This window comes from Melospiza melodia, chromosome 1, assembly GCF_035770615.1.
Source record: "Melospiza melodia melodia isolate bMelMel2 chromosome 1, bMelMel2.pri, whole genome shotgun sequence".
Classification (NCBI taxonomy): Eukaryota; Metazoa; Chordata; class Aves; order Passeriformes; family Passerellidae; genus Melospiza; species Melospiza melodia.
The window spans coordinates 3,070,356-3,082,410 of record NC_086194.1 but is presented as its reverse complement, the minus strand read 5'-3'; the positions used below and the strand labels follow the sequence as shown (position 1 = coordinate 3,082,410).

The 12,055-nt window shown below is 41.3% G+C and overlaps 1 protein-coding gene across 10 annotated transcripts in view; it reads left to right on the top strand.

The window, feature by feature from the left end:
- NKTR (natural killer cell triggering receptor) overlaps positions 1-11,594 on the top strand; it is a 42,986-nt gene extending 31,392 nt beyond the window's left edge. For 8 of the 10 annotated variants that reach the window (XM_063172005.1, XM_063172425.1, XM_063172344.1 and 5 more), the window contains 6 exons: positions 1,338-1,483; positions 2,390-5,326; positions 5,905-6,000; positions 6,129-6,188; positions 7,453-7,551; positions 9,233-11,594. In XM_063172005.1, the coding sequence (XP_063028075.1) occupies positions 1,338-1,483; positions 2,390-5,326; positions 5,905-6,000; positions 6,129-6,188; positions 7,453-7,551; positions 9,233-9,311 (3,417 nt within the window). In that variant the 3' untranslated portion in view covers positions 9,312-11,594. The remainder of the gene's footprint in view (positions 1-1,337; positions 1,484-2,389; positions 5,327-5,904; positions 6,001-6,128; positions 6,189-7,452; positions 7,552-9,232) is intronic. The other 2 variants (XM_063172169.1, XM_063172088.1) reach the window with 1 other exon arrangement.
- The last annotated feature ends 461 nt before the right edge of the window (positions 11,595-12,055 follow it).

The following is a 12,055-nucleotide window of genomic DNA, read 5'->3' as shown; positions in this document are numbered from 1 at the left end:
CAGCCAGAGTAACACCCCTGACTTTGAGCTTTGAATTTCCCTGGAGGGCTTTGTGTGACAGTTTGTTTACATGTTGTAGTATCCAGTTTAGAAAGCATTGAAATCCTGTCAGGTAGTTGATTTTATAACACTTCTTTTCCATCCTTCCTGTGACTTCTTTTAACTTAAAGATTGTTTGGACAAAAAAATGCCTAAATGGAATGTTTGGGAATACTTATGTAAATAAAGACTTGGGGAAAAATAACTTAAGGCAGAGTAGAATTGGCTTCTGACAGATTTTGGGGGTTTCTGTCTTCTTTTTTTTTTTTTTCCATCATTTTGGCACCCTCTCAGCAAAAGTAAGAATGAAAAAGGTGTCATTTAGGGCTGGCAGTTGCAGAAACACATTTTTCTTCCACCTCTTATAGCCTTTATTAGCACAGCTTCTGTCCAGGTGTGATGTTTTTCAAAATCCTTGTTTGTAGGTTCCATGAGACTCCAGAGTATAAAATGTGAGAATTAGGGAGGTCCATGACACCCTGCAATCTTTTAGGCCATTCTTCTGTAAAAGCTGGTTTTGATTCAGTCATGGCTTCAGCTGAAACAATAGGGAAGCTCAGGTTATCTTGATTTTGTTTTTTTATAAAAGAAGGATGTTTTAAAACCTTCTGTAATTACCTGGATAAATAAATACATGCATCTTTGTAATTTTATTCTGGGACAATGCTTTTTTTTCACTCATTTTATTGCTTTTATAAGTGGCTCAAAATAATTGAGTCAAACCCAGATGTGCTTTTATTGAGTCAAGGAGGATCTGATTTCCTCACAGAATTTACCTAAGTGTGTATCCCACTGGGTAATGGAAAATAATGAGTTAGCAGTAGCAGAGTTCTTCTTTCTCTGCTGCACAAGTAGCTTGTTGCCTACTTAAATTCTCTGCCTAAGCATCTTTTTTTTAATGTGAAGCTTCATTGCTCTTTTTTGTGAAAGAGTTTTGGGGGTTTTTTTGGGGTTTTTTTTTTTGTGTTCAGTTTTTTATTTTTTTAATTGCTTTAAAGTGATTCCCATTTCTGAAGAGTTGAACAGCAGTAACTTTTGAAATGGGGCTTGTCTTTGCTCCTACAAACCATGAAGAGTGACTGAAGTGAAACATCTGTGCTTTAAAAACGAGCGTGGTTATCTGCAATAATCACGTTATTCCGAAAGGGAATCCACGGCCTCCTCCTTGATTCTTCCTTCCACATTTCCAAAAGCTGGCTGAGCTGCTGGCCTCTCTCAGGCTTAGAAGTCTATATAAAAAGTACAAAAGGTGCAGGAGTTGTGTAAGAAAGCCTTGCTGTGTGTGTTTGCTGTCCCAGCGCTATCACACCCCGCCGCGGTCGCGCTCCTGCTCCGAGTCGGACGATGAGGAGAGCAGCGAGACCCCCCCGCACTGGAAGGAGGAGATGCAGAGGCTGCGGACGTACCGAGCCCCCAGCGGCGAGAAGTGGAGCAAAGGAGACAAGTGAGAGCCTCACCCCCACAGCTCGGAGATGTCCTGCCTTTGGGAAGGCCTTGTTGGTTGTGTAGATGTAACCACAGCAGTACAAACAGCCTCAGGTTGTGCCGGGGATAGTTTAGACATTAGGAAAATTTTTTTTTTTCACAGAAAAAATACGCTACCCAGGGAAATGTGGCGTCACCACCCCTGGAATTGCTCAGAAAACATGGATGTGGCACCTGACAACATGGTTTAGTGCTGAACCAGGTGGTGGGACTTGGTGATCTTAAAGATCTTTTCCAACCTTAAGGATTCAGTGATTTCCGTCTCCTCAAAGTGGATTACAGTTTCTTTGGAGTAAAACAATCAAATCCACTAAGCCTTTATTGTTTTAGTTGTATGTTCTTTCAGCAGTTACAAACTGTGTGAGGCATGGAAGTCAGCTCTCCAGAATTCCTGATGGCTTGATACAAAATATAAGCTCCTATCAAATTGCAGGAGATCAATCTTTAATGGAAAACTTAAAAATATTATATATAACTAGTAGTGCATAATTGAAAATATTTCAGATTATTATTTTTTATGTACTGAGATGTTTTAAAACTTGTATTTAAATATGGTTTTAGGATCCTGTTTTGTAGAGGTCAAAGTCCTGCAGACTGAGGTAATTTAAATCTCTTTACATAGGTCCTAAAATATGTGAAACTTGCTTGTGTTAGTTGATTTATTTCTTGGGGAGAAGTAGCTCTTGATAGTGATGCAATTCTACATCTTGGAACGAGTGTAAGGACCTCAAAGCAATTCTGTGGTAACAAAATGTGTGCTAGGGTTTATGTAAACTTATTTAAAATTAAGTTTAAAAATACTTAATTTAGATAAATGTTTTTAAAGCTTTTGCTTTAGTCTGGGGTTTCTTTGTTTGTTTTCCAGGCTGAGTGACCCCTGTAGCAGCAGATGGGATGAGAGAAGTGCATCCCGGAGATCCAGGTCTTGGTCCCATAACGGTTTTGCTGATCTGAGCACTGTGAGATACTCCAGCCATCACAAGAAGCACAGGAAAGAGAAGAAGAAGGTGAAGCATAAAAAGAAATCTAAAAAGCAGAAACATTTCAAGAAGCACAAGCAAACAAAGAAAAAGAAAACATCAGCCTCATCAGATGTAGAATCCTCTCATTCCTTCCACAGGAGGACAAAATCATCTTGTGACCGTGAGAGGAAATCTCGTTCTTCCTCATTGTCTTCCAGGCGCTCATCCAGGAGGGACTGGTCTAAATCTGACAAGGAAGACCAGAGCTTGTCATCTTTATCAAGCAGAGGGTCTCGATCATACTACAGGTCCAGATCCAGGTCTAGATCTAAATCAAGGTCTTACTCCAGAAGAAGTTCTAGATCAAGATCAGCCTCTAAATCATCACGATCTCGAAGTAGGTCGCGGTCAAGTTCTAACCCCAGGCAGCAAAAGACTGTTCCCAATTCTCCACGGAATATTTCAGCACGGTTAAATGACACTAAGCTGACCAAGACTGCTGAGCCTGTCCGAGCAGTGATCCTGCCCAGTGACAAAGTTATCGTGACACCAGTTGTCCCAGAAAACCTCCCTGTCATACCCTTAAGTGACAGTCCCCCACCTTCAAGGTGGAAACCTGGGCAGAAACCTTGGAAGCCATCATATGAGCGAATTCAGGAGATGAAAGCTAAAACAACCCACCTAATTCCCACCCAAACTAATTACAATTTAGTGGTGGTTAAGGAGGCCAACACTTCTTCCTCCTACCGCAAGCAGGAGAGGAGCTCCGAGAGCGAGCGGAGCGCTTATTCCAAAGGCCGCAGCGACAGGAGCTCGGAGAGCTGGCCCAGGTCCAGGAGCAGATCCTCTCGAAGCCGCTCCTACTCAAGATCTTACTCAAGGTCTAGAAGCCCATCGAGCTCCAGGACAAAATCTCCTTCCTCTGGCAGGTCACCGTCCCCCAGTAAATACCGCAGTGACAGGTCGGGGTACAGCGAGTCCACGTCTGACTATTCCCTCAGCGATGAGGACAGGCACAGGAGCAAAAGGAAATCCACATCCAGCGATCCCAAAGCTCGGGGCCTCAAACTGAGGCAGGAAACGAGCTCTGATAGCACTTTGCCTTACAAACATCCAAAGGACTACGATGAGTCTTCCCAAGGGTTGAAGGAGAGTGACAGTTTGTCATCCTCAGACTTGTCCTCCGACAGCGAGCGCTCTGCCAAAGCCAAAGCGGTCCAAGAAAAAGAAAGCTGCTTTCCTTTAGAAGGGGATGCTGAAAAACAGGATAAAAATAGCTTAAGTTGTGAGAGAGGGGAGGAGAAAGGCAAGGGTGAGCGGGATTGTGATCACTCCAAAAAGAAAGCAGCTAAGGAGAAATGCTCGGAGCAGCCCAGAGGTGGTGCAAAAACAAAACGCAAATCCTACTCAGGTAGCAAATGGGACTCGGAGTCCAACTCTGAGAGAGGAGAGGCAAAGCATAACAGGGGGGATTCCAGACCCTCCTCTGGGAAAGAAGAAGGAGAGGCCACCTCAGGGTCTGACACAGAGCTTAGTGTTACCAAAAGGATAAAAAAACAATCCAATTCCTCAGAGGGCTTTTTGGGTTCTGACTGCACGTGGAAGACAAGCAAACAGTTGTCATCTTCTGAGTCTGAGAGTTCTTGTTCCAGCTCAGCAGACACTCGAGGCAAGTTGAAAAAACACAAACATGGGTTGAAAAAGACTCCTAAAAAATCACATTCCAAAAAAGCAAAAGAAAAATCGAAAGGTAAAAAGGAGAAAAAACACAAAGTCCAGAAAAGAAAAGAAGTGTTTCATTGGCAGCCCCCCCTTGAGTTTGGGGAAGAAGAGGATGATGAGATAAATGAAAAGCCGGTTACCAAGGATGATAAAAAAGAAAAGCAGCTTAGCAGGGACATAAAGGATAAAAAACAAGTTTATGAAAAGGATGAAATAGTCACAGATAAAATGGGAAATGGTGAAAAGTCGTGTGTGAATGAAAACCTTTTAGATAAAAACACCACATGTGGGGCCTCGCCAGATCGCAGCAACCTTAATAAAGAGTCCATTGAAACAAGCACTTCAACTGGTATTTTAAACTCAGGAATAAACGTGGCTGCCTGCAAGAGTGAGATTAAACAAGCTGAAGAAAATAACCAGAATGGGCTGGAAGATGTCATTCAGACAGATGACAACATGGAGATTTGTACTCCGGATCGTAACTCGCCGGGGAAGGTGGATGTGGATGTTTTGTCTCCTGTCATTCTCACTGCTAAACCTTTAAGTGCTGGTGTAAAAAAAGAGTTACAGGTTGACATCCCTGAGCAAGATGCTGTCAAACTGGAAAACAACTTAAGAGACTTTACTAATATTAAAGAAGAAAAAGAAATGGGAAGGCAAGAAAATAACTTTGCCCCAGCGTCTGGTGCTAAAGACTGTAGTTTAAAAAGTGAAATTTCTGAAAATACACCAAGCAATATGATAGACAATAAATGGAAGCCTTTGCAAGGTGCTGGTAACTTAAAACCAGCAACAATCAGTACGACAACAGAGGTTAAAAATGTAGCATCAGCACCAGAGCCTAAACCAGCAGGTTTAAGAATTGAAATAAAAGCAAAAAATAAAGTAAGGCCTGGGTCTCTCTTTGATGAAGTGAGGAAAACAGCTCGGCTAAATCGTCGGCCAAGGAACCAAGAAAGTTCCAGTGAGGAGGAATCTCCGAGCAGAGATGACAACAGTCCTTCCAGGAGCCTCAGCAGGTCACGAAGCAAATCTGAGTCTAAATCCAGACACAGAACCAGGTCCATATCCTACAGTCACTCGAGAAGTCGATCCCGAAGTTCTACATATTCATACAGGTGAGAGGCATGTGCTGCTCCCACAGCCAGCCCTGGCAGATTGAGTGTTCTTATGTTTTCAAAGAATGCTTTTCAGGTTGTGGGTTTTGTTTTTTCACAGCCCTGTGTTATAGAAGAAACAGAGTGGTTTGGGTTGGAAGGGACCTTAAACACCATGCATGGGCAGGGACACCTTCCATTATCCCAGGGTGCTCCGAGTCCCCTCCAGCCTGGCCTTGGACACTTCCAGGGATGCAGGGGCAGCCACAGCTTTTCTGGAAACCTGTGTGAAGTGTCCTCTTGTCCTGTCCCTTCATCCCTTGTCTCAAGTCCCTCTCCAGCTCTTCTGGAGCCCCTTTAGGCCCTGGAAGGGGCTCTGAGCTCTCCCTGGAGCATTCTCCTCTCCAGGGGAACATTCCCAGCTCTCCCAGCCTGGCTCCAGAGCAGAGGGGCTCCAGCCCTTGGATTAACTCAGTGGCCATATCATCTAGCAAGTGTGGAATAAATATTTAGCTAAAAAGCTGAAGATTCATAACTTCTTCTGGTTCCCATTTTCTGCTGCTCTCCTCAGCTGTGTTCTCTCCTGTCCTTGGCTGTAGGTCCAGGAGTTACTCGAGGAGCCGGAGCCGGGGCTGGTACAGCCGGGATCGCTCCAGGAGCCGCAGCAGTTCCTACCACAGCTACAAGAGCCGTAGGTGAGTTCACCCAGCTGCAAACTGTGCCAGATGTCTTCTCCTCCTCTTGTTCCCCCTCTCCCCCTGCTCTCTTCAGCACTTTTGGTTTCTGTTGACTAAAAACCCCTCTGTGATTTTGATTTTGTCAGCCGGAGCTACAGCAGGAGCCGATCCAGGAGCAGTTCCTATGGGCACCACAGTCGGTCCAGGTATGGATTTGATGCCTTGTGAAGGCTGAGCTAGAACAGAGACTGGACAGAGCTAAAGAATAAAGCAGGGATTTATTCAAAGGATCTCCTCCATGGATGCACCTTGGGCAGCACCAGAGCCCAGCCAGGGCTGCACCCAAGATGAACCAAAATGGCCCCAAAATGCACGAGCGCTCCCGGGGTCTGTCCCTGGGATCAGTTCTGCTCCATTTGCACCTTGCAGTTCATTGTCCCATTCCAGCTTTAGCCCAGGCAGTCCCACCCTGCTTGTTTTTCTCTCTCCAGCCCACGGTGTTTGTGCTCTGGGGCTGAAATTTGGGTCATTTGTCCTTGGTGCCCAGCTGGAGCAGGAATTGTTTTGTCTCCCTGCTCTGTGCACAGAGCTCACCATGCCCTGATGTGGAGCTCAGACTCACACTAAAGCAGCACAGAATCTGAGAAATACAAAAGTTAAAACCTGAGGCATCAGATTGTCCTTTTATACAAACTGCAAGAAATGTGCTGCCCATCAAATCATCTTAGTACAAGTCTACTTTTATTTAATTTCTTTAAAATATACTTTATTATATAATTATTGCATATGAAACTATTACATATCATACATACTACCTATTTTATTATACATACTGTAATACAAATGCATATCTAAATACATATTTATTTATAAAAATACTTTTTAAGATTACTTTTATCTCATAGAATCCCAGAATGGTTTGGGTTAGACAGCACCTTGAAGATGATCCAACCCCTTGCCATGGGAAGGGGCACCCTCCCCTATCCCAGGATGCTCCAAGCCCCATCCAACCTGGCCTTGGACACTTCCAGGGATCTGTAGTACTTAAAACTGTTATTATAATATCATGATGACAACGTGAATCAAAGCAAAATGAACACAAGACACTTTCAAATGTTGAAAATCACCAAACCATCCTGGCATTACAGTTGTAGGTAATGCTATAAATAGCAGTGAACACATTACTTGGCTTGCTTTCAGAATTATCAGCAAAGAAGAATTTTACTAGGAAAAAAAGGGACAGCACAAAGCTTTATAAAGCTTTACTATGTCCTTCCTAATAAAATTTGAGATTTTTATTGTTACTTTGAAAATTGTTGTTGTGTTGAAACCTTTATAAAGCGTAGAATTGTTTGCCACATCCTTGACAGTAATTCCTATACATCCTCTCATATCTCTATATAAATACCATTTAAAACAGCATTTTAGACCAGAAATTGTGAATTCAGTATTATTTTTCCCCCTTTAAAGCAGGTCCTACACCTATGACAGTTACTACAGCAGGAGTCGGAGCAGGAGCAAGAGGAGCGACAGCTACCGGAGATCTCGGAGCTACGACCGGAGATCCAGGTGGGTCTGACCCTGCTGGGCTGCACAAGGATTCCCTGAACACAACCAGAGGGTGTTGAACAAGGCCAGAGTGATGTTTTTTCCCCATAAGAATGAGAAATAACACTCAGCAAAAGTAATAATTCAAACCAAATTCCAATTAAAATCAGAGCGTGTGTGTGAGCGAGGAAGTCGGTAGTTCTGACTTTCCAAGTATGAGGATGGGGAAGCAGCCAGGATAAGGAAAAGTTGGTTTCCAGTTCATTGTCTCCATGCATTCAAAATTAGCACCTTTTCCCAGGGAAATGATGAAGTCCCCATCCCTGGAAGTGTTAAAAACTTGTGGCAGTGGCGTTGAGGACATGGTTTAATAATGAAGACAATGGGGCTGGGTTAGCTTGGTGATCTCAAAGGTCTTAGCCAACCTTAATGATTCCATGATTTGATCTGTTATATTTTTAAAATAATATCAAGTGTTTTTTAAAACCCACATAGCTCACAAGATTTAACTCAAGTGCTCTCTTATGGATTAAAAGCTGCCTGGTATGCAAAGAATTCCACTGTATGGTAAATTCTTTTTGGTTATGCTGCAGAAGTGGATCTAAAACAATCTGGAAGGGAAACTTAAAACTTTTCTGCAATCTGCAATCCAGATTTAATTTTTAACTTTGTAGAATGTATTTTGAAAGAATATTTTTACCTGCAAATCTGCTGAGTTTAGAATATATTTTCTTCTCCTCAGTCCAGAGGATTTATGTAAGTTAGCACATTTCACAGAGATCAGAGATATGAAAAGTTGTAGATACATTTAATATCACTGATGATTTGTTTTATACCTTTTAATATACCCTCTATTAGTAATAAATCAAGTTTCTAAGACTACTGTACATTTTCATCCTCTCCTCATATGAATTTTTTCACAGCTTTATACCAACTCTTAATGGACTTTGCTCTCACCCATTTGCACAAGACAACTTTCATCTTGTGTTGGAGGGAAAATTAATGAGTTTTAATGAAGAATGTGAAAATAAACTTCAAAACCATTGCTTTATTAAGTTGAGGAGCTTCAGTGTGAGATTAGGAAACGCTCACCTTTCACTTAGAAAGCTTCTCTTACAGGCAGGGGGCTGGCAAATCTCTGAAAGCTTGTTCTGTGTAATTTGAACGTGTCCTGTGGCTTGTCTGAAACCATCTGGGCTCTGTGTTGACATTTGGCCAGGTGCTGAGCTTGGAATTTGTCTGAAGGAGCCAAAACATTTTAAATACAATTTCCACACTGCAGACACACAAACACACCTCTGTTGTGCTTATGGGGCCTGAGTTTTAAGACCCTCCTTCAAACAGAAAAATAAAATATATAAATCAAGGATTTGTGAAATTATCCTAGCTTGCAGTGTAAAATTCCATTTGTTGAATACATTTCTCACTCAGCTCAATTAGCTTTTATGAAAACATTCATTTTGGATGGTTTTTAGCTGTAACAGAGCAAGAAGTTACAAACAGTTTGACTTGAGTTACACATGAATTTAATGATTATTTCCATTTTGAGTATCCTTTAATAAACCCTTCACTTACAAGAAATACAACCCTGTAAAAGACTGGTGTGTTTTCTTATCTGTGACAATTTTTTGACATGATGCAGTTTTCAATTTGAAGCTCAAACTGCAGCTTTGGGGCATTTAAATCTTTTTTCCCCTTGCAGATCCTACGGCTCCGACAGCGACAGCGATCGCAGCTACTCCAACAACAGGAGCCCCAGTGAGAGCAGCAGATACAGCTGAGGCTGTTCCTTGGAGGATGGAAACTCTGCTCCACAATTCTTTCAGTGTTATATTCTAAAAAACTCTTCTGACAGTGTCACAAGTGAAGGTTGTTTGCTGAATTAGCTGAAGCTTTCCTGTTTAACAGTGAATTCAGCTCTGCTCGCAGAGGGAAGGACTGAGCTCGACAGCTGATGTTATTTTTTATTTTTTTATGTCAAATGCAACTTTTACAAAATAATAATAATAATAAAAAAGCCCAGTTTGGTTTCCTTGAATCAGCTTTTCCAAGCCATGTATTACACTTAGGTGAATTGCTGCTGCCACTTTTTGGGTGCAGCAGTCAGGACTGTCTTCAAGTCTGTTTATAAACACCTTAGGAGAGATGTGCTAGCAACTATTAAACTGTGAAGTCAATTTCTTAAAAAGGCTGCCATTTCTAGTTGAAAATGCTTTTTTTATTGCTGGAAGCTGTTTCCATTCTGTCTTGATTGTTGATTATTGCATTCTGTCCAGGAAATAGGTGAGGAAAACAAAGCCTGCCACTCTGTCTTAATCCCTCCTGAACTGTGGTGTTCTGGAATTGTGCTGGGAAAGGTGAGCTGATGCCCACTGGGAATTGTCAAACTGACAAGCAGTGAGCAAAAATGTGATGAATGACTTTGGAGCTTAATATCCAACCTGTCTAAACTTTTTATGTTTAAAAGAGGAATTTTGTGATACACAGCAATGTCCTTCAGAGGCTAAAAATGTGTTTCCAAACACTTCCTGACTTTGATTTTCAGTTCCTATTACAGTGCTTGGCATCCTTCAACACATTTTAAATGTTGTAAACCGTGAGTGTGTCATGAGTTTGTCTAAAGCACTCTTTCAAACACTGACATGATGATAATTTTTTGAGAAAACCAGCCATAAAGGTTCCTTTATAAAAGCTCTGTATCCCATTCACCATGGGAAATATCAGAATCTGTATTGCAGATATTGAATTATATCTTGTTAAAGCAGGACTACAGAAATACTGGGATGCCTCATAAAAAACATGAACAACACCTTCAAAGTAAAGTTTAGTACCAAAAATTACTCTTTAGTTCCAAGCAAATGGCTTGCAAAAATATAAATGGATTCAAGCTGAAGACCATTGAGTAATTCTTGCAATATTCTGATTCAGCTGATTTAAAATAATCTGTAAAGTTTTTTGAGGGGGTTTAGAAAGTTGTATTCTGAGAACCAGATTTTTTATTGGCATAATGTAACCTGAAAATTGGGGTCTGTGGTGACAAAACCAGCGTGGTTTGATTAGAATTAATGAGCACTGTTGTACCATACTGGCTTTCTGTAATATCTGGACATGCTTTCATTTGCTCATTTTCAAATTATTTTTCTTAATCTCATCAGGACCCAGTAGCTTTGAAAATTAAAAGTGGTAATTTCTCGCTGAGGCATCAATTCCTTCTCTCTTTGATTGAATTAAGCTCCCCAAAACTTGATGATTTTTTTGGTACACTTATGAAAAGCAAGTTCAAAGGGAGATGGTGATGATTGCCTCCATTTCTGTCCACCCACAGCACATTCCTGACATTGAATTGGCCATGGAGGTTTTTCACTTTTCTAGAAGTACCCAAAACTCTGCTCTTACCCCTTTCCTACATTAAGAATTTAGTGACAAAGTGTTTGCATGCAACCCTTCCACCCTTTGGTAAACTTTTTATGCTTTTTAGCATTAAATACATTCAATACCCAAGTCAGGATACATTTACAAACATGTTTGTAACAGCAGCAGAGTCCTGAACAAATATTTCAGTGATATTTGTTGTAGTTTCATCATTTTCAGTACAGCTGTAACTTGTTTTTTTCCCTTTCTAAGAAAATCGAACTAGAGGGTTCATGGTGTTACAAAATATACAAATATAACCATTACTATTCAATACCTATTAGAGAAAATATTGCTACAGAATCAAATTTTTATCGTATTTCAAATCTGATTTGACTTTTTAAAGCCAGGAAAAGGTAATAGAAGTATGGTCAAACAATTAATTGTAGTTATCAAAAATTACTGCACTGTCACTAAAATCTTTCATATCTTCAGTCAAGGGTTTATAAAGAAATTCCATCAGGTAGAGAATGGTTGGGGAGGGGTTGAGGGAAGGGCTGGGGGTATTTTTACTTTGTGAAATCTGTTAAATTGTGCTTCAGATGGAAAATGTCCCCCTGAGCTGGTTTTCTAATGCTGCTCTATGTTTTTGCAATTTTGTTATTCCAAAGTAGTTGCTGTTTGTAAAATAAACTTTTGTACATATCTGCAAATGCTGTTTTCTCTACATCTGGAGAAATCCGTGGTGCTGCTTGAAGGAAACAGGCAGGAAAATGAAAAATACACTTTCAGAATCCACTTTTGTCCCTTGCAAGACTCAGAAGTTGCTTTTCCTTCTCTTGACCTACATAGGGGAGCTATTCCTCAGCAGGACTCTGGGTTTACATAATAGTCATTGGAGGAACAAATATTTTGAAATTTCCAAGTGATTTGAGGTCTCACCATTTCCTCAGGATCTATAAAAGGTTCCTCTCCTTGGTAAAGAGAAATTCTTAAGAGATCTCCACAGAAATCTGGGAATGGGCTGAGCTTATCCCCTCTGCTGAATCTCCTTTCCCAAATACACATTCCCAGAGCATTCCCTCAGCATTTTGGACACGTGCTGTTAGCCCAGGGCAGCAGCTGTGGTGCCTTGCAGACTGATCCATCAGGCTTTCAGACCTTCTGCTCCACA